The 27,580-nt window shown below is 40.6% G+C and overlaps 1 protein-coding gene across 3 annotated transcripts in view; it reads left to right on the top strand.

Annotated features, from left to right (window-relative positions):
• Positions 1–27,580, top strand: part of kiaa0825 (KIAA0825 ortholog) — a 309,772-nt gene that overhangs the window by 32,147 nt on the left and 250,045 nt on the right. For 2 of the 3 annotated variants that reach the window (XM_033017288.1, XM_033017287.1), the window contains exons 3-9: positions 140–308; positions 3,251–3,935; positions 16,091–16,261; positions 17,989–18,080; positions 22,242–22,460; positions 25,945–26,210; positions 26,749–26,902. In XM_033017288.1, the coding sequence (XP_032873179.1) occupies positions 140–308; positions 3,251–3,935; positions 16,091–16,261; positions 17,989–18,080; positions 22,242–22,460; positions 25,945–26,210; positions 26,749–26,902 (1,756 nt within the window). The remainder of the gene's footprint in view (positions 1–139; positions 309–3,250; positions 3,936–16,090; positions 16,262–17,988; positions 18,081–22,241; positions 22,461–25,944; positions 26,211–26,748; positions 26,903–27,580) is intronic. The other variant, XM_033017289.1, reaches the window with a different exon arrangement.

Here is a 27,580-nt window from a genome sequence, read left to right as displayed (position 1 = left end):
AATAGAGTGATTTAAACAAGATTTACTATATTATTTCTCGTTCCACTTGTTTATGTCTAAACAGTCATTTCCTTTACATAACGCTACCATTTGATTTTCGCTTGATTTGTATTGTTTGTTTCCCCTTTATGTATTTCAGTATTGAGGAGACTGTGAAGGAACTGCAGTCGGATCTTGATAAGCTTTGTGCAGGGCAGAAGTTGGAGAAGAATGGTGACTGCCTGCAATGGTTAAATAGTTCCAATTGTTCCTCTGTCAAACTGTTCACAACTCCATGTAATCAATTAACAGATTTTCTTAAAGCACTGGTAAGTGTTTTCTTTTGGCGCTGTAAAATAATGGAAGCATCTGATACATTACTCTTGCTTCAATTTGCAAAATTGTTATTTTTAAACTTGGGGAAAGTACCTCATTTGCTTTAATATATTATTGGAATATTTGCCTACAAAGGATACAAAGGACATTTATTATTACATACACCAAATGATGTAGTGAAATTTGACTTGCCAATGCAGCACACGAATAAAGATAAGACACAACATTAAAGAATTTAACAATAAACATAAAAACATCCCCCCTCAATGGTTTCCACTGTGGGGGAAGGCAGCAAAGTCCAGTCCCATCCCCTGTTCACCCATAGTTGGGCCTATTGTGGCCTCCGCAGCCAGTCCGATGTTTTCAGGACCTCTTGCCGGAAAGCTGGAACTCCGGCGTCGGGTGAACACTCCTCAGCGGCTTGGAAATGTCTGGAGCGGCCGCTTCCACCCAGGAGACCGCGGCACCCGTAGCTCAGGCCGCGCTGGCTGGAGCTCCGACTCCGTCGATCTCTAATCCCAGGCTCCGCAGTGTTCCAAATCTAGCGCCGCCCGCGGCTGTATGCTCGCAGCCACAGCTCCTCGGATATTGAAGTCAGTGGTCACAGCACTCCGGAGCCTACCGCATGTCGACCCGGTAAGGCATCGCCCGCTCCTTGATGGTGTCCCTGCACTGCGCCGCCGCCGAAGCTGTAGTCCCGGCCGGTCCCGACAGGAAAGGCCGCTCCAGTCCGATAGTAGGCCGCGAGGAGGGGGGCGAAGAAGCAGCTCGGAGGGAAGCTGCCTCTCCGACCAGGTAGGGACTAGGAAATAATGTTTCCCCCTTCCCCTCCTCCCACCCACCACATAAAAGAATAGAAGACCTCCAAAACAAACACTTTAACTCACTAAAAATAAAAAAAAGGGTGAAAGGACTAACAGCTGCTGGCAGGGCAGCCTACTCAACAGCGCCCGCTACACTATCAATTTTGCTCAGCAATTAGGCAGTTATCTCATCAAATCTTAAAGCATGCAACGAGTCAAACGATAACATGTCAGCACTAGCCTTGAAAGAGCCCTTCAGTGTTCCCATTCTTCTGTTATTTCTTGCTACATTACCTATTAAATAGCTACAATCAGTTTTAAGGATTTGTAGGAGACTCGTTTACCCAGTCTTAGGTTCAGGAAGGGATATTTGGAACATTCAAGTAAATTCTATTTGTTAGGATAATCCCAAGGATTTATTCTCCTCTGTAGGCTATTGTCAAGAGATGATTTAACTGACATTGGACCCCTTACTTGCATTTGCAAATAACTTATCATAGGAGGGAGAACGAATGTCTGATTGAAAACCTTGTTCGCAATGTCAGTAACACCAAGGGCTGTTTAGTAGTTTCGAAGAGGAAGGCGGAGGATCCACAAACCTGTTTTCATCAATGAGTCGCTGGTGAAGATAGTCAACAATTTCAAGTTCCCGAGTGTGCATATCTCTGAGATTCTGCCTTGAACCCATTGGTGCAATCAGAAAGAAACCCCATCATCGTCTCTACTTAAAAGGTTGAGGCGATTTGGTATGTTGACAATTACTCTCTTGAACTTCTAAAGTTGTACGGTAGAGAGCATATATTGACTGGTTGCATCACAGCCTGGTTTGGCAACCGAATGCCCAGGAACGAAGGAGATTGCAAAACATGGTGGACATTGTCTAGTCCATAATATGTACTGACCTCCCCACCATCGAATGATTCTACAGGAGGCACCTGCATCATCAAGCGCTCTTGCCACCCTGGCCGCGCTCTCAGTTCACTCCTGCCATCAGGAAGAGTCAAAGTAAGAGTGTTTTATTGTCATATGTCCCCAAAATGAAACAATGACACTTTACTTGCAGCAGCAAAACATATGTAAAAACAGTACTCTGTAAACACTATAATAAACAACAAAAAAGCAGTATATAAAATAACAATAATATGCTACTGTGCAAAGACAAAAACAATGTTCCCAAGTGTATGTATTTCAGAGCTTAATTAGAGGTTGTATTGTTTAGTAGCCTGATAGTTGTTGGGGAGAAGCTGTTCCTGAACCTGGACATTACAGTTTTTAGATTCCTAGCCCAGGTTAGTGTGGGTCTCGGATGATGCTGCCTGCTTTTTTGAGGCAGCGACGCCTATGGATCCCTTTGAAGGTGGGGAGGTCTGCACCTGGGATGGACTGGGCAGTGTTCACTTTATGCAACCTTCTTCATTCCTGGGCTTTTAAGTTGCTGAACCGGGCTGTAATGCAACCATTCAATATGCTCTCTACTGTACGCCTGTAAAAGTTCAAAAGAGTATTCAAAAACTATAACCTCCAGGTTCAGGAACAGCTTCTTCCCAACGTCTGACTTGGTTTCTTGGTCCTCCAAAATATTCCAAATGGAATTTAAACTGGAGGTGGTGGAGGGAGGACTTAAGCCAGAAGAATTTTTTGGGAAGAAAGAGCTACCTTAAATTTAGTTGCATCTGGTTGGGTAACTATGGTAGGGTGGAGATTATTCCATGCTTTAATTGTGCGGGGGAAGAACGAATTGCTGTACACATCTGTCTTGGTAGCTGGAATCACAAATTGGATCGAATGCCCTCGTCTGCTCCTAATTAGTTTGGTATAGGTCTTGTAAGCTATGTCGAGCTGACCATTTAACATTTTGTAAAAACAGGTCAAACGGTGAGCTTCACGTCTGTCTTGGAGACTATTGAACTACAAATGCTAACTAAGCGACTAACTGTCTTGGTTGCTGTAGGGATTTTGGGTTTTTGTTTTGATTTGCATTAATGTTGTTTTTATAATTTACTAACCTTTTTCACAGTATATAGTTAGATATCGTGTATGGTTTGGACTGTGACACCAGTTACTGATGATATCAGTTCTGTCAATTATTTGTTTCATTTTTACTAATTATTATTTCTTTTTTTAACTGCAAGCTTCATTTTCTGAAGACTGAAAAAGGCTTGGAAGAAATGATCATGCAGCTGCTTTTGGATCTCTCTTCTGAGTGTGGTGTTGTCTTTCCACTGACTTCATGTGGGGCTTCGTTTCACATTCCTTCTACTACATCAATTCATACTGTTGAGGACAATGGATTTCTTAATGCCCTCTCTATGTGGGATGATGTGAGATTATATCTTCGTAGGTTCATCATTGATAAGCTTCAAAATTGTCAAGAAATAAATGATGTGCTTCCAACAATTCAATTGAAAACACAGTGTCTTCAGCAGCTTCTATTTTTGTATCCAGAAACTGAAGTTCTAACTAGATATCAAAATATGCAGTACCAATCTGTGCAAGATTTGTTACAGAATAAAGTATTGATCAACATCAGTGAGATCAGTTTTGACGAAATGACTCATGGGTTTGAAGTCGTGATTCCTTTGGTGTTAACCATGATGAGACAAGATTTATATGCTTTACGAACACTTGCGGAGGATTCTAAAGTACAGAAATTTATTAACGATACGTACCTACAAAATATTGCAAGTGAGCTTTACATTTTGATTGAAAAGTTTTGTGAGCAGCAGCTGAAGAAAAATGCATTGCATTCGACAAAGCAACTTTCGACAAAGGCAAACAAATATTTAAACAAACAAAAGCGAACAGTACATTCTGTGGGTCAGTGCTTTTTGTTGCTATTTATTTTAATAGAAAGCTTTGACAGGTTTAGAGGTTATGCAGATTTTTGTTCAATTAGTTAAAAAAAAAAATATTTACACTTTCAGCATGGGCTCAGGCATAACATTTACATGGTTGCAGGAGACAAGCCCATTCTGGAACCGGAACATGCTTCTTGCTGGCAGTTTAGTGTTGTACTGAGAGTATGGTGTAGTGATGGAGATATAATCTTTTGGGTGAGATAAACAAGGTAACGTCTGCTTGCTAAGATGGATGTAACAGATGCCGTATTTTTACACATTTTTCTCCCCTTTTCTTGTTTGTTGCAAGCAGTCACAAGCATGAAAAAGATGAATGGCTCAAAGTTCTAATTTTAATTTAAGAATAATCTTAAATTAGCATTGAATTATAAGGTCAGGATGATATTTATGAACCTGTGCTTTTTAACCTGCTGCAAACAATAGAGGTTAGATTAAGAATATGTTTTTCCATGCCTTTAGTAAATATGAAAATGCACTGCTTGAAGGCTACCTCAATGAAGGTACAGTTGCAGAAGCGATTATTCGAGATGGTCATTATATTTTTCCCATTTTAATAGTGTTGCAAAGTTAATGCATGCAATGTTTTGTGTACAAATCTGAGACCAGTTATTTTCACAATTTTGAGAGATTTGCTTTTACAAAATCCTTTAGCTTTCAACAGAAATGGAAAAAAACGTTTGTATGTTTAACAAGGGGAAGAAGACAAAAACTCAATGTTGTCCAACAGAGCAGAAACCAGAAGAAATTAAATTAGTAGTATTTACTATTAAAGTTATCCTTTTGTGCATGTTGTTTTATATAAAAGACCTCTGCAAAAATCCTGACCACTCCAGTGACAACATATTGAGATTACCCCTTTGTTATTTTTGTCACAGTTGATGCACCCCAGATTCTAGGTTCAGAATCAGCACTAGATTCAGTACTTCATACAGAAAATAACCGTTTTTTACCCAATGGAGTCATGTGCAAACTTGTAAATGGAGTTAGAACAGAATTTGACTGCAGTCGTGAGAGTGTTGGGATTATATTATGAGGCTGAGAATGCATCCGTTGTGGGTCACTGATGTTGACAATTATCATGGGGGATGTTTTGTTGCCGATTCTGTTTTCTGACTGCTCCATTGCACAGCAAAGAAGCATACTGGGAGGTATTACTAGTTAGTTTGGCAACATCTCTGCCCAAGACCACAAAGAAATTGCAGAGTTAAAGATATAGCCTATTGATGAAATTTTCAATATTTACAATGACAGCACATCTCCTCAGGTTGCGCTGTTTGGCATCAAACTATTTTATGCTTTGTACTTCAGTTCTTTACGAACTAGGCGCATTGTCCAATGTTACACTTATTGCATGAAGTATAACTACATTCTCTTAAGGTGCATCAAGCAATAATCATTGCTTAAAAAATATTCTTCATTAAAATAATATTTATGTAAATTGCATTGTTCTCAAAACAAATAATTCAAAATATGATGGATTTTAAAATTAAACATTGTAATAGTCATCTTAATGATATTTCAGCTTCCATCTTAATCATATCTCAATTATTAGTTTGTGCTCTTAAAGTATTTGACATTTTTTTTTAAAAGTCTGGTTTTGCCTCCCTGTTTTGATCTCTGTTTAGCCCTCTTGAGGACAAGCACTGTCATTGTACACCAAGGAGCCCTTGTATATTATGCCTTACAGCAAGTAATGTCAGAAAAGGGGATTTCCATGCCAAAGAGTTTGCTTGATCTTGGCATTCTTCTTTCAGTTCAACAGGATGTTCCATTGTTGTGCTACTGATCATGAATCCCGTCTATAAAGGCAAGCCCAGAGGATTTGCTGACGCCCAACTTTTGGTAATAAAGTTACCCAGGAAAGTTCTGTCAGGTTGCATTGCAGTTGATTTCCTAACTGAACATTTAGAAATTTGGACTCTGCTTTCCTCATGTGCAGGAATAGGTTGTTATCTGCCAGCGTTCTGCTTGTAACATTTACCAGTCTTAGTATTCTAGATGTAATGCATCCAGTTTTATATTGCATCCAGTTCTTAAAGGAAATATATTTAACTTTTCTTGAAAGTAAACGACATTGGATGTAATTTATGGTGAAGACTAGGTTTCTTTCTCTTTCCATTAATAGATCTATAAAATAATTATTATTATTTGCATATTATAAGAATAAGGAGTAAGCCATTAGAACGGAGACGAGGAAACACTTTTTCTCACAGAGAGTGGTGAGTCTGTGGAATTCTCTGCCTCAGAGGGCGGTGGAGGCAGGTTCTCTGGATGCTTTCAAGAGAGCTAGATAGGGCTCTTAAAAATAGCGGAGTCGGGGATATGGGGAGAAGGCAGGAACGGGGTACTGATTGGGGATGATCAGCCATGATCACATTGAATGACGGTGCTGGCTCAAAGGGCCAAATGGCCTACTCCTGCACCTATTGTCTATTGTTTTTTGATAAAATGCAAATATTTACTATTTAAATGGGAATTATTTAATTCAATGGGGAGGCACTTATCCCACAGAAATGGTAATCATGGTAATTCATTCCTTTGCTGAACATATATTCTGTCAGTAAAACATAGCACTTTTAATCGCTGAAATTGCAGTCTCCATACGGATCGATGATTCACAGTCCAATTGATGCAGGAGTAGGCCATTCGGCCCTTAGAATTCAAAGTGTTTAACTCCAGATAGACCCAATTCCAGACTTAGATGCGAATTTTTTTTAAGTACTTCTAGTAATTTGTAATTTAAGAAATCTAACATTTCCAATTTTTATCAGACCAAGATAAACTTAAATAGTTGAATTCAACCTTTATTGCTTGTGGCTGTAATGCGGTGTCCAGTTGGAAGATGAACTACTGATCATTGATCATTATTGGAATAGTGTACGAAGCTAGAGAGGCCAAAGCCGGAGAGTTAATCTTGTAATCTGGAGCAAAGCAGTCACCCAATCTACCACCATGATAGACAAGGCAGTAGTACATGGGAGCAGAAATACCTGCAAGTTCTCATCCAAGTCGCTTACCAGCCTGACATGTAAATATATTCCTGTTTAAGTTCAAATTTGTATAGGGCTCTGGTGTTGTATAGGGCTCTGGTGAGACCACATCTGGAGTATCGTGTACAGTTTTTCTCTCCTAATTTGAGGAAGGACATCCTTGTGATTGAAGCAGTGCAGCGTAGGTTCACGAGATAGATCCCTGGGATGACGGGACTGTCATATGAGGAAAGATTGAAAAGACTAGGCTTGTATTCACTGGAGTTTAAAAGGATGAGGGGGGATCTTATAGAAACATATACAATTATAAAAGGACTGGACAAGCTAGATGCAGGAAAAATGGTACCAATGTTGGGTGAGTCCAGAACCAGGGGCCACAGTCTTAGAATAAAGGGGAGGTCATTTAAGACTGAGGTGAGAAAAAACGTTTTCACCCAGAGAGTTGTGAATTTATGGAATTCCCTGCCACAGAGGGCAGTGGAGGCCAAGTCACTGGATGGATTTAAGAGTGAGTTAGATAGAGCTCAAGGGGCTAGTGGAGTCGAGGGATATGGGGAGAAGGCAGGCACGGGTTATTGATAGGGGATGATCAGCCATGATCACAATGAATGGCGGTGCTGGCTCGAAGGGCCGAATGGCTTCCTCCTGCACCTATTTTCTATGTTTCTATGTTTCTAAATTCAAGTGAGTTTATTGTCATGTGTCCCTGATAGGACAATGAAATTCTTGCTTTGCTTCAGCACAACAGAACATAGTAGGCATTTACTACAAAACAGATCAGTGTGTCCATATACCATTATATACGTGTATATACACACATGAATAAATAAACTGATAAAGTGCAAATAACAGATAATGGGCTATTAATGTTCAGAGTTTTGTCCGAGCCAAGTTTAATAGCCTGATGGCTGTGGGGAAGTAGCTATTCCTGAATCTGGTTGTTGCCGTCTTCAGGCCTGAAGGTAGCAGAGAGAGTGTGTGGCCAGGATGGTGTGGGTCCTTGATGATACTGCCAGCCTTTTTGAGGCAGCGACTGCAATAGATCCCCTCGATGGAAGGGAGGTCAGAGCCGATGATGGACTGGGCAGTGTTTACCACTTTTTGTAGACTTTTCCTCTCCAGGGTGCTCAAGTTGCCGAACCAAGCCATGATGCAACTGGTCAGCATGCTCTCTACTGTGCACCTGTAGAAGTTAGAGAGAGTCCTCCTTGACAAACTGACTCTCCGTAATCTTCTCAGGAATTAGAGGCGCTGTTGAGGAATTAGAGGAATTCTTAATAATTGCATCAGTGTTCTCGGACCAGGAAAGATCTTCAGAGAAGTGCACGCCCAGGAATTTGAAGCTCTTGGTCCTTTCAACCATCGACCTGTTGATATAAATGTGGGTCCCCATCCTACTCCTTCCAAAGTCCACAATCAGTTCCTTGGTTTTGCTGGTGTTGAGGGCCAGGTTATTGTGCTGGCACCATATGGACAGTTGCTCGATCTCTCTTCTATACTCTGACTCATCCCCATCAGTGATACGTCCCACAACAGTCGTGTCGTCAGCGAACTTGATGATGGAGTTCGCACTATGACCGGCTATGCAGTCATGAGTATAGAGTGAGTACAGCAGGGGGCTGAGCACGCAGCCTTGAGGTGCTCCCGTGCTGATTGTTATCGAGTCTGACACATTTCCACCAATACGAACAGACTGTGGTCTGAGAATGAGGAAGTCGAGGATCCAATTGCAGAGGGATGCGCAGAGACCCAGTTCTGCGAGTTTGGTAACCAGCTTGGAGGGGATGATTGTGTTAAATGCCGAGCTGTAATCAATGAATAACAGCCCGACATATGAGTTTTTGTTGTCCAAGTGGTCCATAGCGGAGTGGAGGGCCAGCGAGATCGCATCCTCCGTTGATCTGTTGTGGCGGTAATGGAACTGCAGTGGGTCCAGGTTTTAGTCGAGGTAGGAGTTGATTTGCGCCATGATCAACCTCTCAAAGCACTTCATCACCACAGGTGTTAGTGCCACAGGTCGATAGTCATTGAGGCACGTCACCTTACTCTTCATGGGCACTGGTATAATTGATGCTTTTTTGAAGCAGGTGGGAACCTCAGACCTCAGAAGTGAGAGGTTGAAAATGTCCGTAAAAACTCCAGCCAGTTGGGCCGTACAGGTTTTTAGAACACGACCAGGTATACCATCAGGTCCAGCGCTTTTCGAGGTTTAACCCCTCTGAAGGATTTCCTGACGTCGGCCTCTGTGACTGAGACTGAAATGCCATCACAGCGAATGGGGGCTCAACCATTGATAGTTTGACAGGTACTCAGACACCTACACCTGGATAGCATTACCATTGAGATGTTTGTCTCGCGTTTATGGATCATGATACATAGAAACATAGAAAATAGGTGCAGGAGTAGGCCATTCGGCCCTTCGAGCCTGCACCGCCATTCGATATGATAATGGCTGATCATCCAACTCAGTATCCCATCCCTGTCTTCTCTCCATACCCCATGATCCCTTTAGCCACAAGGGCCACATCTAACTCCCTCTTAAATATAGCCAATGAACTGGCCTCAACTACCTTCTGTGGCAGAGAATTCCACAGATTCACCACTCTCTGTGTAAAAAATGATTTTCTCGTCTCGGTCCTAAAATACTTCCCTCTTATCCTTAAACTGTGACCCCTAGTTCTGGACTTCCCCAACATCGGGAACAATCTTCCTGCATCTAGCCTGTCCAACCCCTTAAGAATTTTGTAAGTTTCTATAAGATCCCCCCTCAATCTTCTGAATTCCAGCGTGTACAAGCCGAGTCTATCCAGTCTTTCTTCATATGAAAGTCCTGCCATCCCAGGAATCAGTCTGGTGAACCTTCTCTGCACTCCCTCTATGGCAAGAATGTCTTTCCTCAGATTAGGAGACCAAAACTACGTAATACTCCAGATGTGGTCTCACCAAGACCCTGTACAACTGCAGTAGAACCTCCCTGCTCTTATACTCAAATCCTTTTGATTTTTTTGATACAGCATTTAAATATGGAATTCAGAATGCTGACTTGTTGGGATGAAGTGAAGATTACCTAGAATAGAACTATATGAAATGTAAATGATGAACTGCGAATTAGGGGTGGTTATGGAGGATATAAGACTTATCACGTAATGCCATAAGAACTCCAACCTCTGCTTTGGTCTCTCTGGCCTCCTACATGGTTCCAATAATGAACAATGATCAGCATTTTATCTTCCAACTAGACACATTGCAGCCCCAAGCATTTAATACTTCAACAATTTCAGTTGCAGGTCTGATTTAAAAAACTGGAATGGTTGGTTTTATTAAATTAGAAATTACTAGAACTAATTATGTTCTAATCGCAAGAGAAGAAAGATTCAGGGCTAAAATCATTGGATGTTTGTGGATATTTTGATCAGTACGTGAAGACACGGTAATGAACTTAGAACATATTAGGTGGAGATAGAATGAAGTGGTTTAAAACTTCAGAGTGGACTTTGAGATTGGAAATACCTTGTTCACTAACCGATGTTAGAGTGGATAATATTAGGCTTTTAAATCTCAACGCGATGACAGCTGTTTTGAAAGATGAAGTGATAAGCTAGAGGTGTTCAGATATATTCTTTAAATCCCATAGAGGAAAAGCGAGGAAGTGCAAAACTAAGGAGAATTAAAATTTGAAAGAACAGAAATGTATCATTAATTTTCCTTGCCTTATTGAACGTCATTTTATTGTGTATTTTTTTTATATAGAGAATACATATAAGAAGTAGATCTGATCAAATTTCCAATAGAATTTAGAATACAAAAGAGAGCAAGATTCCCAAGGCCCATCTATTTCTATTTCAAAGTCTGAAATGTAATCTTTAAAAGACAGAAATTTTATCTCATGCAGCTGGGTGCAGCCTAGCATGGCTGACACCAAATTTGTGCAAGAAAATTAAATCAGAGGTAAATTATTTCATGATTACCAATTCCCAGAAGACTGGGGCATCTTTCTGAATAAAATATATAATAATTGGCTTTAGACCATGGCAGACACATAATTCCTTCCACAGTAGCGCTAGACCACATGGGTAATAGGAAATAGGCTAGAAATAGCTTTATTCGGGGATTGACACTGTGGATAAAGTACATCGAAAATGAAGTGGCAATAAGTATCGTCCATAAGGGAATTGCACTTCAGTTAGGGTTTAATATTTCTTGGAATCTGGCAACAAGCCATCTGATGATTGCTTACCTTCGCAATACCATCTGTTTTGTTCCGTAGATGGCACTTAGTGCCAGTTAAATTACAACTGTTAGGGGATTTTCCCCGTTAAAGTATCCGCTATCAGTCATCCAATATAAATATTGTTTGTTTAAGAATAATATACAGAAGACATCAATGTGATTACAATTTTCAAGATCACATTTATGGGTGAAAGAATCAAATCATTTTAATCTGTGTAATTTAAATTTGTTTTCTACGTTGCTGATAAAAAATGATCAAATTTCAGAATCTGCATTAACTATTAATGCAAAAACAAGTTTTAATAAAGCATATCTTTTTAAATCCACATTCTTTATTATAAAAAAAGTTATGAAAGTTATTCAATCCTTGAAAAAGGGACTTAAAAACAGTATGTTCCTTCCACTATCACATCACATGCACCCCACAGTAATGCATCACACAGATATAATGGTATTCCCAAAGAAATATTCAGGTGTTTTGTGTGTCTCACAAACTAGCATCTGAATTGTTAGGCCATTATCCAGAAAGTCAAATAATGGATTTCCTTTTTATCTTGCGCATTCAGTCACACCTCTGAAATCTAAAATTACAAAAAAAAATATGAAGTTAATATTTGAAGTGTATAATAAACTAACACGGGTAGTTCTGCTATACATGTTTTTTAACAAATTGGATATAACACAAATGTAGATTGGGGAACACTATTTGTACTACACCGACCCAAATGGTTAAAACATGATTTTGATCGAGAACTAGAAAACCACTTAAAAATGACGTTGGAATGTAACAAGCAGAAAATAAAGATATCTTGAATTTAACCAGTATAGTGGGCAATAAAAAAATCAGTTTCCATACAACCTCACCATAGTAATCAGATACCAATGTCTCTCAATTCGTAACTCATCAATCCTTTTGCCACACATCTTCTGTTCTTTCATCCCTGATCTTTGTCCAACCACCTATCAAAAATCCCATGTTGTAGGTATGAACTGCAGATGTTGGTTTAAACTGAAGATAGACACAAAATGCTGGAGTAACTCAGCGGGACAGGCAGTATTCTGGATAGAAGGAATGGGTGATGTTTTGGGTCGAGTTCCTTCTTCACTTGGTAGATTGCTGGAGAATTGCTGGAGAAACTCAGCGGGTGCGGCAGCATCTATGGAGCGAAGGAAGTAGGCAACGTTTCGGGCCGTAACCTTTCTTCACTTGCCTCTGTTCACTTCCTGTCTGCCACACTTTGTCCCAAAGATCCTATAGCTGAGCAAGATAGACCACTCCTGCTAAATGCAATGGGCTGACGTGTAGTACGCAATGGAACGTAACGTGGGCCTTTTTTTCATCCATTTCCATAACCGGACCTGACCCGACTCGCAGTGTAATCAACGTTGCGGGGGAACAGTTTGTGTTAATAAATTAAAATTCTGAAAATGAGGAGATTTTTACCAAATAACTTTTATTTTTACGAGGATGTTTCCATAACCGGCACTATTATCCTATGGGATCTTTGGTGCGGAGACGGAAGCCGGTTACGGAAATGGGGCCTTAAATTACACATGAATCTGCCCATGACCATACTATGTCTTTTTCGTCGAGTGGACTATCTTGCTCGCTATAGGATCTTTGCTTTGTCCTGCCCCTCCTCTCTTCAAGCTTCACCCCCACCGTCCCTCCCCTCCCCCCCAATCAGTCTGAAGATGAGTCCCGACCCAAAATGTCACTTATCCATGTTCTTCAGTGATGCTGCCTGAACTACTGAATTACTCCAGCAGTTTGCAACCTTTTTTTGTAAACCAATATCTGCATTTTCTTATTTCTACATCACCTTTTAAGATTACAGCTGTTACTTTCACTGCAGGTAATCATTGGAATTGACAGCAATTGCTTCTATTGTAATTGGAATTGACAAGCAATTGCTTCTCTTGTAACCATAATGTATTCAATAATATAACATTCAACCTTTAGTATTTTTAGCTTGCAGTTTAAAAAATCTTTAGTTTTGACAATACTGCAGGAAAAATAGTCTGAAACACTAGCACCTAATCTACTTAACCCCAATAACTAAAATTTTGATCCAACAATCATAAAATAAAAAGCAAGGTTTTTCCAACTAGGAATGTAGGTAATAGAATTCTAAAGCAAATGCATTTGTACTTCTTTGTAATACAGTTGGAGGCAATTGCGTGTATTACTAAAGAAGGTTGGATAGATTGCTAGGGTGTATGCTTTTTGTACAACTGATATCAGCAATTCATTCATCGTTCTGCAAGTTGTCGAGTGTCATACAATGATGCTCTGGTGGTTTTTTTAGCACGGCAGATCAATTTCCTGGTCCACATTCTTAAACAGCTCTGAAGTCTTTTATAAATAATGGAAATGTGTTGCTAAGTTTGCAGCTCATTTTGTTCTTCAGGATCAGCTCCTGTGCACTGATGAGTAGCCAATGTAACCCCACGTTTTAAGAAAGGAGGGAGAGAGAAAAATGGAAATTATAGACCAGTAAGTCTTACATCGGTAGTGGGGAAGATGCTTAAATTAAAATTTGATTATTAAAGATGTAATAGCAGCGCATTTGGAGAGCAGTGACAGGATCGATCAAAGTCAGCATGGATTTATGGAAATCATGTTTGATTAATCTTCTAGAATCTTGTGAGGATGTAACAAGTAGAAAGAATAAGGGAGAGCCAGTGGATGTGATGGACTTTCAAAAAGCCTTTGCAAGGTTCCACACAAGAGATTAGTGTGCAAAATGAGAGCACATGGTATTGGGGGTAGGGTATTAATATGGATAGACAACTGGTTGACAGACAGGAAGCAAAGAGTATGAATTAACGGGTCCTTTTCAGAATGGCAGGCAGTGACTAGTGGAGTGCCACATGGCCCGGTGCTGGGATCCCAGTTAAGTACAATATATTAACGATTTAGACGAGGGAATTAAATGTAACATCTCCAAGTTTGCGGATGACACAAAGCTGGGTGGCAGAGTGAGCTGCGAGGAGGGTGCCATGAGGCTATAGTGTGACTTGGATTTGTTGGGTGAGTGGGCAGATGCATGGCAGATGCAGTATAATGTGGATAAATGTGAGGTTATCCACGTTGATGGCAAGAACAGGAAGGCAGATTATTATCTGAATGGTGTCAGATCAGGAAAAGGGGAGGTTCAATGAGACCTGGGTGTCCTTGTACATCAGTCACTGAAAGTAAGCATGCAGGTACAGACGTGTATGAAGAAAACTTATGGCATGTTGGCCTTCATTGCGAAAGGTTTTGAGTTTAGGAGCAAGGAGGTCCTACTGCAGTTGTACAGGGCCCTCGTAAGACCACATCTGGAGTATTGTGTGCAGTTTTGGTCTCCTAATTTGAGAAAGGACATTCTTGCTATTGAGGGAGTGCAACGAATGTTCACCAGGTTAATTCCCGAATGGCGGGACTGACAAATGATGAAAGAATGGGTCGACTGGGCTTGTATTCACTGGAATTTAGGATGAATGGGGATCTTATAGAAACATATACATTTCTTAAGGAATTGGACAGGCTAGATGCAGGAACAATATTCTCGATGTTGGGGGAGCCCAGAATCAGAGGTCACAGTTTAAGAGTAAGGGGCAGGCCATTTAGGACTGAAATTAGGAAACACTTTTTTACACAGAGAGTTGTGAATTTGTGGAATTCTCTGCCACAGAAGGCAGTGGAGGCCAATTCACTGAAGGTTTTAGAGAGAGAGTTAGATTTAGCTCTTGGGGCTAACGAAAGGGATTTGGGGAAAAAGCAGGAACGGGGTACTGATTTTGGATGATCAGCCATGATCATTTTGAATGGCGGTGCTGGCTCGAAAGGTCATATAGAAACATAGAAACATAGAAATTAGGTGCAGGAGTAGGCCATTCAGCCCTTCGAGCCTGCACCGCCATTCAATATGATCATGGCTGATCATCCAACTCAGTATCCCGTACCTGCCTTCTCTCCATACCCTCTGATCCCCTTAGCCACAAGGGCCACATCTAACTCCCTCTTAAATATAGCCAATGAACTGGCCTCGACTACCCTCTGTGGCAGAGAGTTCCAGAGATTCACCACTCTCTGTGTGAAAAAAGTTCTTCTCATCTCGGTTTTAAATGATTTCCCCCTTATCCTTAAGCTGTGACCCCTTGTCCTGGACTTCCCCAACATCGGGAGCAATCTTCCTGCATCTAGCCTGTCCAACCCCTTAAGAATTTTATAAGTTTCTATAAGATCCCCTCTCAATCTATAAAATCTAGAGAGTATAAACCAAGTCTATCCAGTCTTTCTTCATAAGACAGTCCTGACATCCCAGGAATCAGTCTGGTGAACCTTCTCTGCACTCCCTCTAGGGCAATAATGTCCTTCCTCAGATTTGGAGACCAAAACTGTACGCAATACTCCAGGTGTGGTCTCACCAAGACCCTGTACAACTGCAGTAGAACCTCCCTGCTCCTATACTCAAATCCTTTTGCTATGAAAGCTAACATACCATTCGCCAACTCCTGCACCTGTTTTCTATGTTTCTTCTTGTCTTTGTTAATTTTTCACCTCATTTGGTCACTGAACCACTTCCTTTTTCATCACAATTGGTTACTGAAATCTGCCAACTGCTCCAGGCTGTCCCATACTTGGATTGTGCCACTGTGTCAGTGTCATGGTGGTTTTGATTTTGCTGACTGATGCTAATTTCCAGCGAATTGTACCATTGCACCAGATTTGTCTCTTAATATTTGAATGAAAGTTAGCTCCTGAAACACTTTTTAATGTCTCTGCTGACGTGGCTGTAATGTAGCTGTTTTCACATAATGTCATTACGAACAATACTTTCAAATTATATTTATTCTGTAATTGTCTATTAATTTATCAATATAAACTCTCTTTGTTTTGTTCCAGTTACCCAGGAGCAGTCGAAGCAGATAGGAGACTTGGATATCACTACCCACCAGCTTAGAAGTCTTTCCCAACTGATAAAAATTCTTATTCTTCTGGAAAAAAGAATGAAAGAACTTCTTTCAGAGGTCTTTTTGGAAAGCACTTTCACACAGCAAGGCAGAAATGTTCGAGGTATTTCTTATTCATTAGCTTTTTAGAATGATTGACATAATTTTCCATCTGCACATAACAAAAACTCTGATCTTGCGGGGTTTTTCTATTTGCGCAAAAACAGTACGCGATAGTGCTATGATTTTTTGCCGTTCTCCTGTGATGCAAGTGCAACAAGTTTCGTTCCGATCGGTGGTATTTTGTAAAAGTTATCGAGGTTTAAAAATCTTTAAAACTGCGCATGCGCAGATTCCTTCAGTCAGCGCCACACAGATTGGTCTCTTCTCCTGTCAGTCAATGCCACGGCCGGTGTGGCGACGCCCCTTCATGCCCCACCAGCGGCGACCTGTCCCGCCTCACTCACAAACTCCTCTCTCATCCCCTCACAGAAAACTGTCCATCGTCTCCCCCCACCAACAGTGGCGGCCTGCGGGGGGAGTTCAGTGGAGGCCAAGAAGAGATCCACAGTGTTCCATTACAAGTACTACCAAGGACTTGTTTTTCAGTAGAAGCCCTGTGGAGGCCCTTCTCGGAGGATATCTTCTCCACCAGCTCATCGAAATTCGTGGTGCCCACCATGACGAACACCGACTCCATCTCCCACCCCCCCCCCCCCCGTGGCCCGGCAGGCAGCAGCGAGCAGGCAGGCAGGTTGTTGGGTGGGCAGGGTGGGGACGGGGCGGTCAGACAGGACGGGGACGGGCCCAGCAGCGGCTTAGCCAGAGTGGGCGGAGGGAGGGAGAGTCGGGTTGCTGGGTGGCCGAGCAGTTTGAGGGGAGTTTGAGAGACCCACACACGCCCACACACGCCCATCCAGCCCAAAACAAAACAAAACAAAACAAACTGGTCCAATCGTCAAGTCAACGAGATCTAAACCACAGCTAACAATGAATGACCTGTGGAGGAAGGAACTGCAGATGCTGCTTTTTATGTATGGAGGGAGGGAGTGACTGAGGGTAGGGGAGAGAGAGGGAGAGGTGAGGGAGGGATTGGGGGAGGGGAGGAGGAGAGGGGAAGGAAGAGGGAGGGTGAAGAGGAAGGGGATGGAGTGCTGGGGGATGAGGGGAAATAAGCCGTGCCAGCGCAGAGTGAGTGGTGCAATATTGCGTTGGGGGGACGGGTTGCATTGGGGGAACGGTTGAGTGGTGGAATATTGCATTGGGGAACGAGTCGCGTTGGGGGACCAGACCTCCCGGGTGACAGGGACCCAACGGGTCCCACTTTGTCTGGTCAATTTATAAAATCAGGCCATTGTTGCAGAACATCGCACAAGAACAGGTCTTTATATGCACAATGTCTGTGCCAAAGATGATGCCAAGACCATCCCTAATCTACCTGCACATAATGCATATCCCTCCATTCCCTGCATAACCATATACCTATCCAAAAGTCCCTTGAATGCTGCTATCTTGTCTGCTTTAACCACAAACCCAGCTTTTAAAAAAAAAAAAAAAAAATTCTCAAATTGACAATTTTATTGCACATTTTAGGTTTGGTCAAATCCAAATAAGTTTGAGCCGAATTATAGAACATTTAATTCAGAAATCTAGCACAATTTTGAGTGCAGTTTACACCAGGGTTGCTGCATTCATTCAGTAGCCTCATCATTTAAAATAGAAAGCTAATCAATTTCCTAAATCTAAAGCAAAATCAGCTTCAAAATAGAAAAATATATTTGTACATATCTAGTTTGTCAAGATGGAATAAAACATCAATGATCTTTAGTATGGTAATTTTATCTTTGCTAGGAGTGCTAAAGAAGGCCCCAACAAATATTGACATGCCATCAGATATGAACAAAACCTGCATGCAAGATGACCAGTTGCTATTTATGGCTGAGGTAATCTAATCTCTTCTATGTTTAACAACAATGGATACTATATATTTTATTTGTATTTCAGAATGCCACGAGCTATGTTTGTATTCTAATTCTCAATAGACAATAATGTTCTAAAGTAGAAGCCAGAATTGGACTGCATGGTGCCCTGCAAGAAAGCTCCTCCATTGAAAAATATAGCAAATCTTCATCCTGCTTAGTAGTTTTTTGTTTAACGTGACACATCCTTTGATTAGTTAGATCTGAAAAATCTATCAGTGCTCTCTAACTAAAAGAACAGATAAGGGACCACATAAGAGATCATTAAACAGAGCACACGTGGTGATGAGGTTAATATACCAGCCTTGATTGAGAATTGGTTTACAGAGGAAAAATAAAGAGTAAGAGTAGACATATGCTTTCAAGTTGGTGCTGGGGGCCCAGCCTCAGACTTGGATGAAAGGGTCAAGTGTAATATATGTCAGGTCGCAGACAATACATAAAAAGGTGGCTGAGTGGTCCTTGACAAAAATGTGTGGAGGCTTTGAGCAGACATAGATAGCCTGGGTGAATGTGAAACTGAAAATATTACGTGGGAAAAGTTGAAATTATCCATATGGCTGGTGACCTGTCTCGGATAACCAGTCCTGGGCCCAGCACATAGAAGATCGTGCTCCTGCACCTCCGCTTTCCTTGAAGTTTAGAGAGATTCAGCATGTCACCAAATACTCTGGACTTCTACAGATACACTGTGGAACCATCCTGACTTGTTGCATGTGACTTGTAATGGCAATTGCAACACAAGAGGGTTGAGAGAGTGGTGGACTCAGCCTGCTCCATCATGTGTACATCAGAGATTGGGAAAGTGCAGTAGTTCACCAGATTGACATATGTAGAGATATCACGATGCAAGGCTGCAAGATCTTCTTCAGCGATGCAGAGCCAAAGGCATCAATCTGAACCGGACGAAGTCGGTAGTGAAAACTACGTGTATCACATTTCTAGGGCATGTAGTTACAAATCGTGGTCTGAAACCGGATCCGAAGAAGATCCAGGCCATCCTATAGATGCCCAATCCAACCAATCTAACAGAAATCCAAAGATTACAAGGCAGTGTAAACTACTTGGCAAGATTCCTGCCAATGTTGTCGGACACGTTCGAGCCTTTGAGGAGATTGACCCACAAAGAAATAGAGTGAGAATGGTCATCAGAACATGACACGGCAATGTCAAAGATCAAGGAGCTGTTGACAACGGCACCTATTCTGGCGTACTACACACCAGATGAACAGCTGACCATACAATGTGATACAAGCAAGGCAGGTCTAGGTGGAACACTTATGCAGAAAGGACAACCACTGTCCTATGTGAGTTGAGCATTGACACCAACCGAGCAGAGATGCTCAGATTGAGAAAGATGCACTAGCAATAGTGTTTGCCCTCGAGCGCTTTCATCAGTACACCTAAGGACAGAGAGTGATCGTTGAGAGTGACCACAAGCCATTGGATGTAATCGTGAAAAAGCTCCTGCATACAGCACCAAGACGTCTTCAGGGAATGGTGATGAGGATGCTACACTATGACATCGAGATCAAATGGGTAAAGGGAAAAGACAGCATCTAGCAGATATGCTCTCCCGAGCATACCTGCCTGACACCACAGGATCAACCAGATTCACTGATGTCAATGTAGTTGAGTCCTTGAGCATGGGAGAGGACAAGGTCAAATGCATCCAAGCCCACACCAGGGAAGATGAAACACTGCAGACCGTTAAAACAGTGATCCAAAATGGATGGCCAGATTACAAAGCAGGTCCCAGAGGCAGCACAACCATACTTCAACGTCAGAGACGAATTGAGTGTGCAAGTTGGCCTAATATTCAGAGGAGAGAGCGTTGTAATCCCTATCACTCTACGCAAAGAAATGAAGGAGACACTCCACACCTCTTACCTGGGAGTAGAAGGAACCTTCAGACATGCTAGAGAATGCATTTTCTGGTCCGGAATGAACTTTGATGTGAAACAGTTCATTTCAAACTGTGAAGCCTGCAGGACGTACAACAACAGAATCAGAAAGAAACTCTGATGCCCCATGACCTCCCAGATTGCCCATGGGAGAAAGTGGGAACCGATCTGTTCGAACTTGAGGAAAAGCACTATCTAATCACAGTTGACTATCTAATTTCTGGGAAATAGACAGACTGGATGACCTGACCAGCAGGACAGTCGTTGTGAAACTCAAGAACCACTTCGCAAGATACGGAATTCCCAGCACTGTGGTAAGCGACAACGGGTCACAGTTCTCATCAGAGGAGTTCGCCAAATTTGCCAGGAAATGGGAATTTGACCGCTACACAATTTCTCCAAGACATAGCCATGCTAACGGAAAGGTGGAATCGGCAGTCAAGGCAGCTAAGTGAGTTCTGAAGAAAATCACTCACCCCAAGACAGATGTCTACTTGGCAATACTGGAATTGCGCAACAGCCCTGCGCAAGGAGGGAACAGTAGTCCTGCACAAAGACTACATGGAAGGAGAAAAAGAACGATACTTCCAACAACATCTAATCTCCTCAAACCATGTGGTGCAGAGATACTCACAGAAGAGAGGAAAAAAATGAAGGATTTGCAAGGAAAACAGTCAAAGATCGACAACCAACATGCCAAGGATCTGCCAATCCTGGAAGAAGGTGATGTCATAAGATATAAACCCTATAAACTAGGAGATACAGATGGCAGAGAGCAACAGTTCAGAAACGACTGGATGAGAGATCATACAAAGTCGAGACAGAATCAAGACTTCTAATCTGACGTAATCGAGTGGATCTGAAGAAGACCTGAGAACTACCCCCATACAAAACTCCAGAGAAACCACCAGACGCGGAGAAGACTGGGACACCTATGCAACCTCAGCTGACACAGTGAAAACCAACACAACATGCATCACCAGGAAAAGAGGCAACTCGTGAAACTCAGAACACAGAGAAAACTAAACAACAACCAAGTGACACAAGAGAAGAAACTAGTAGTGATGCACAGAATGTACACACTGAAAAGAAAGACACTTCTGAAAGAAACACCATCACAAGGACTAGGGTAGGAAGAGTTGTCAGACCGCCAGAAAGATACGGCGAGTATGTCAAGAATTAAGGTGTTTTGTTGTGATGTACCTAAATGCTTATGAGAAGAAAGAATGTGAACATTATTTTGTGTTATTGAAACAAGTCACAAGTATGGCTATGGGAAAAATTGTGAAATATGAGAGAACAGTTTTATTCCGTTAAGTTCAACCATATTACTAGTGTATATTATTATGAAAAGTGTTTAGGTTTGCTTTATTTTGGATCTTTGGAAATGTAATCCCAAATTGTCAAAAAGGAAAGGATGTATCAATGTCCCTGTAATTTCAGCATAGGAGCTGTGCTCGTACTCGCGCATGCTCATACTCGCACACATAATTATGTAAATGAGGTAAGTGACTTGACCTGGAAATAAATAATTCTTGCTTTTGATCCCAACCCGAGTGAGTGTGGAGCCATCTTTCTACGTCTAATATCTGCTAGTTTTACCTATATCGTAAGCAGACACATATCAAAACAGATCCTATCTGAAATACTGTGCACAAGTCTGGTCTTCCTACGTAAGGATGGGAATATTTTTGATTGGGACAGTGCAGTAGTTCACCAGATTGACATATGTAGAGATATGGTATAAACAAGCCATTGGCCTGCTCTTGCTTCCATTATTTTATGTTCCAATGGTCTGGGAGCCATTTGTGTGGGGTGGAACTTAGTTCTGATCTAAGTTCTTGTCTCCCAAGTGTCACTAAAGTTTTCTTTCCTCCTCTTGTTTTGCAATGTCTGCTTGTTGTTTTTAAAGTAGTTCATGGTGACAGAAAACATTAAACGGTTGAAGTGTTGAAATATAAATTTGTACAGATGTCAGACCCCACCGTGAAGCAAACCCCTAAAATGAATCTCCTTTTATGCTTGGGTTAATTAGTAGGTATCAGCAAATATTACCAGCAATAAATAGAAGATTTTATTAAGATTTTAGTAAGAATCTTTGGTACAAAATATTAAAGTATTATATGGAATACTTAAATAGATTCATAATTTGAATTCAAATATATTTACAATGGTGTTAATGCTAATCAACTACAATTCTATTATTTTCTTCATATTGCAGTATGTTTCTCTAGAATGTGACTGGAGAAATGCTTTCAAGGAGTTGGCTCATTCTGCAGCCTACTCTGTGAAGATGGTAATTGAAGAAATATGTTCAAAATACCTTGAACAAGAAACAAACCTTTACAACTCAGGTAAAAGCTTAGCAATGTGCACACAATCTGTGGAAGCTACATGGAATCAATGTACGGAGAAAGAACCATCTAAAAAAGTCACAAAGGTAATATCAGTTTAACAGATTGATAAAGAAGGGTTTCGGCCCGAAACGTTGCCTATTTCCTTCGCTCCATAGATGCTGCTGCACCCGCTGAGTTTCTCCAGCACTTTTGTCTAACAGATTGATAATATATTCAGCAAAGATTGGTAGAAAATTATAGAAACATATCACAGATAGTCTAGCCACAGCATTCAAAAATGTAGAGAGCTATCAGAATATGTAATGTTAAATGAGATTAATAGAAAAGAGGATGAGTGTTTATTTTGACTGGCTGGAGAAGCAAGAACTCGGTTGTATGGTCTGAAGGCAGGGGATTACCCATTTAAATTAGTATGCAATTTTTTATTTAGGAGGCTGTAAATCTTTGGAATTCTGGACTAATATGCAAAGTTGAGATTGATAGACTTGTATACATTAAATAAATGAAGGGGCCTAGGGAAAGGATGAGATAAAGGATCACAAAACAACACAAAAGTGCTGGAGTAACTCAGCAGGAGCAGCATCTCTAGAGAACAGAAGTGATGTTTTGGTTCGGGACCCTTCTTCAGTGATTATGGTGCGGGGGAGGGACAAAAGCTGGAAGAGAGGTGGGGAGGTGGAGGCAGAACAAAGCATTGCAATATTGCATCTTTGCCTGTTAATTCCTTTGCACCTGCATAAACAAAAACTGTCCTTTTTAAAAGATGAAAATTAACAAACTTTGTGCCACCCATAACTTATAAAATGTAAACTATGTGAGTGCAGAAAACTAGAGGCAAATTGACCACATTTGTCAATTCAGCTCGTGACCTTACCTACAAGTCATTGTGCATACAAGTGATGATTAATCTGAAGAATGAAGCTCCCAATCTCAATTAAGCACATTACGATCTATGCCATAAACATGTTTACAGTTTTGCCTCTCGTACCTCTCAGATAGCATATGGATCATCTTCAATATTTGTTAATTTCTTGGAAATTAATTGAATTGAGGGATATGGGGCTAAGGAAAGTGAAAAGAAAAGTGGTACTGAGGTAAACAGTCAGCTATGATCTCCTTAAATGTTGTTGCAAGTGCAAGGGGATGAATGACCTTCTTATGCAACTATTTCATATGTGTCAACATCCTATATAAACATATATCAATATGGTCTGTGCTTTCATTTCCTTTCTTATTGATTGGCCATAGGGACATGACAAAGCTGCTAATAATGTTTTCATGCATTAGATTCAGTCAGCCCTTTTGCAATATGGAAAATCATTATAATTCACTGAGGCAAATTTGCCTCTGCATTTTCATTTATCATTATATATGGGAAGGAATTGAGCCATTTTAGAAGGTAGCATTGTGGCTTGTGTTTCCACAGTGCTCATTGATGAAGATAAGCATCTATTGCTTGGGGATGTAGAAGACTAACTATAGTCACAGGAGATAGCAGTTTATTTCAACTGACCTTGACCTTTGGCATCTCTTTTGTCTGAATAATGAACCTACCATCAAGTACATTGAGAGTTCAATGTTGTTATGTTAAAACAACCTCAGTCCTTATCATTATAAATGATTAGTTACTTGAAGTTTGACATTGCAATTCTGTACACAGAGAGACAACCAGCATTCTGGTATCTCACTTCTTTATTTAGAACAAATTTGGTTTAAACTTGAATATTTGAACTTTACCCAATGTATTTTTACAGATGCAGCAAGGAAAATATTCTGATAGGTGCGCCTCTGTCTGATATGGCAACTGCAATGCTCTAGAGACCACCTGAACACGCAGAAAGTGGTGAACACTGCTCTGTCTATCACAGGCTCATCACTTCCTTTCACCCAGTCCGTCATCACGGTGCATTGCATTAGGTGGTTGGCAGTATTGTCTCATTTCTGTCTTCTGGGAGAAGATAAAACAATTTGAAAGCCTGTTTCTTCTTGACTGCGACTAAAATCCTGAACCAGTCACATCTTTCACATCCCCTTTCCAGGAGGTGCTCTCACATGCTTTCATTCTTCAGCCCACCCCATTCAGTTATTGCATTTTGCTTTTTTTGAACGCTTTTGGATTACACTGCAATCTTTGCAACATACTGCTCTTTTACATTCAACATTGTATTAATTGTCGTATCTATCATTACCATGTTTACTTACTACTCACGCAAACAAGGAATTTGCTCTGAATCTGAACCATAAGAAGTCATGTTGATTTGACTGGAAAATATGCATCAATATTCCAAATTAATTTTACAAGTAATAACTTTTTGATTATTAATCTAGAATTTTGGTTATGTGCAGACTCTATTTCCAAAGGATACTTGGCCAATTTGTGGGAGGGAAAGATTAAAAACAGTAGAATGGCTAATTAAGTAATAGTCTACACCCGACTTGAATGGTTTTGGAGGTAAGGCAATATCTCGACATCAGCCTTACTAGGAGATTTGAGAGAATGATGCATAAAATTAGACCATGGGGATAAAGGAGTCAGAGAGGCTTTATTTATGTCATGTTCATATTCTTTGGGGTGCATCACCTCAGACATGTAATAGTTGGTAAAACTACAGACTTTTTTAAAAACAGGTTTTATATTTCATTCTTTCATAAGATCATAAGTTCATGTGATAGGAGCAGAATTTTGCCGTTTGGCCCATCAAGTCTACTCTGCCATTCAATCATGGCTGATCTATCGCTCCTAACCCCATTCTCCTGCCTTCTCCCCATAACGTCTGACACCATTTAGCTGATTTTTCTCCCAAAAATCAATTTCTCCCAATAAGCTTGTCGTGACCATTGACGGTTTTCGTAGAATGAGAATAATAAGATGAGTCCAGACATCTTGTACATAGCTCACTCCTGCACAACTATATTCAATTCCCAGTGGAATGAAGAGAGCAAACTCCAATTAGTTTTCTTCCCTGCAAAAGAAGCCACTGCCAAAACTAAGATTGGCAAATTTAGCCTAGCCTTGTCTCCAAATTATCATGGTTATGTGGATGAATTATTCTATTCATTCTGAGCTCTGTTATAAAAATACGGCTGAATGGTTAAACGTGAATAATTCTTATTTTGATTTGTGTTACAAAAGTAATTTATGTGATTAGTAATATTTATATCTGTTTGGAAGTTATAGGTGCCTAGAATCAGTCCTGGAAAATTACATTTTGGAACTTATAAAATTATGTTTTTGTAAAGAAATGTAATTTTTCGCAATAATCTTTTGGTGATTTACATTTCATTACTGGCACTTCCATTTCTATGCATTCATTAAATTAACTATTGAATTGCTTATAGTATTCAAGTACATAGCAACAGAATACTTGTTTGTATAAATGTAGTAATTGAAAGTGTTTTACAAAGCAATAGCACATCTATTAATGTATTTTAATTGTAATTTGATCTATTTTATAGCTCTCATACTTCATTGTGCAGGAGATCTTTTTTCTATTATGCAGTGCGCTGTTCTTGATAATTATGTTGTTCTGTCAGGCCTCAACATTAGATATATTTATTCTTCTCTAGTTTTGTACTGACATCATGATGGATATTGATACGCTATTTCCATTGGCCCTGGCAAGCAATGAAAACTTTCTTCAGGAAATTAGGGAAAACTTTGTGGAAAGTTATTCCAAAGTGGCTGCAGATGTCCTATCTCGACTTGAAGAGAGAAGCAAAGACGTTCCTTCTAAGGTTCCAGTGCAAAACCTATATATTATCCTCTCCACAGCGATATTTGTCCATAATTTCTTAACCAAGTATGAAAATGCACTGAAACAGACGAGTAAAAAGTAAGTTTTCCGCACTGAAACCGTGAAATAAATTTAAGCAATTAAATGTTACATCATTACTAAATGCCTTCTAATTATATCTGTACAAAAAAAAAGGATAATCAGTCTCAACCCGAAACGTCGCCTACTCCTTCGCTCCATGGATGCTGCCTCACCCGCTGAGTTTCTCCATCATTTTTGTCTACCTTTGTTTCTAGCGGGGCTGTTTTTAACTTATTTTTAAAATAAATTTATAAAAGCAAATATGTCGCTTGCCTTGTACATAGTTGACACCATAGCTAAAATATTGAAGTAATAATAAAGTTGTATACATTTTATTCTGACAGTTTGATGAGAAGAGATCCTAAATGCAATCAAGATCATGATCATATTTTTTAGCCTTTAAAGCAAAGAACACATTATAAAAGTATTTTGAATATTAACATCACCTTTAGGCAAAGATAAAATGAATGATTGATACATAATAATTAGGACCATCTGTCCATTGGAGATTGTTGCCTTTTGCCAAGGGCTTAAATAAATATCTTTTTTTTTCCAGTAGGTCGTTGTTTTTGCTGCCAGTTCAGCAGTATCAAGAATTCATCAAAGTGATCCAATTTCAAATTACAAGCTACAACATAAGAGTTTGTGCCACAAGTATTTTCCAGGATGCCCAGAGCCACCACTGGGAAGACTCCAAATCATTTTATGAGGTTTGGAAATTCTTTACTTTTTCGTCTGTTTCTGTAATTGTAATCTAATTTTAGTTTGATTGTATGCTGAATAAGAATACAACAGTCATTTCCTACTACAATAGAAGTCTACACAGACCCAGTGGCGGACCTACATTTTTGGGGCCCTGAAGCTTGAACTGTTATGGGGCCCTTCGTAACCAGCAACGAGGTCTGGGTAACCACTGTTATCTTCTTCAATGGGGTTGTTCCACGACAGGCTGGCTAGGCCCCAGGCGGGGTCCAGGGGCAGCGCCCCGGTGGAGGTTCTGGGGGCAACTCCCCCTGAAGCTCCTGCATTTTCAATAAATTGAAAATGATTCTCACGCTTTCTGCTGGTAGTTTACGTAACAGAAGCTTAGAATTTTTCTAACACATGAGCAGTAAAATAACCCCCAAAAGATATATATTTCATGAAATAGACAATAGACATTTCTATGATCATCCACAATCAGTACCCCATTCCTGCCTTCTCCCCATATCCCTTGACTCTTTAAGAGCTCCATCTATCTTTCTCTTGAAAGCCTCCAGAGAATTGGCCTCCACTGCCAATCCACTCTTGAAGATAGCGGAGTACTGATACGGGGTACTGATTGTTGATAATCAGCCATGATCACATTGAATGGCGGTGCTGGCTTGAAGAGCCGAATGGCCTACTCC

Source organism: Amblyraja radiata, chromosome 3 (genome assembly GCF_010909765.2).
Source record: "Amblyraja radiata isolate CabotCenter1 chromosome 3, sAmbRad1.1.pri, whole genome shotgun sequence".
Taxonomy (NCBI): Eukaryota; Metazoa; Chordata; class Chondrichthyes; order Rajiformes; family Rajidae; genus Amblyraja; species Amblyraja radiata.
Note: the sequence above shows the minus strand (reverse complement) of the source record. Positions and strands in the feature narration are given on the sequence as shown.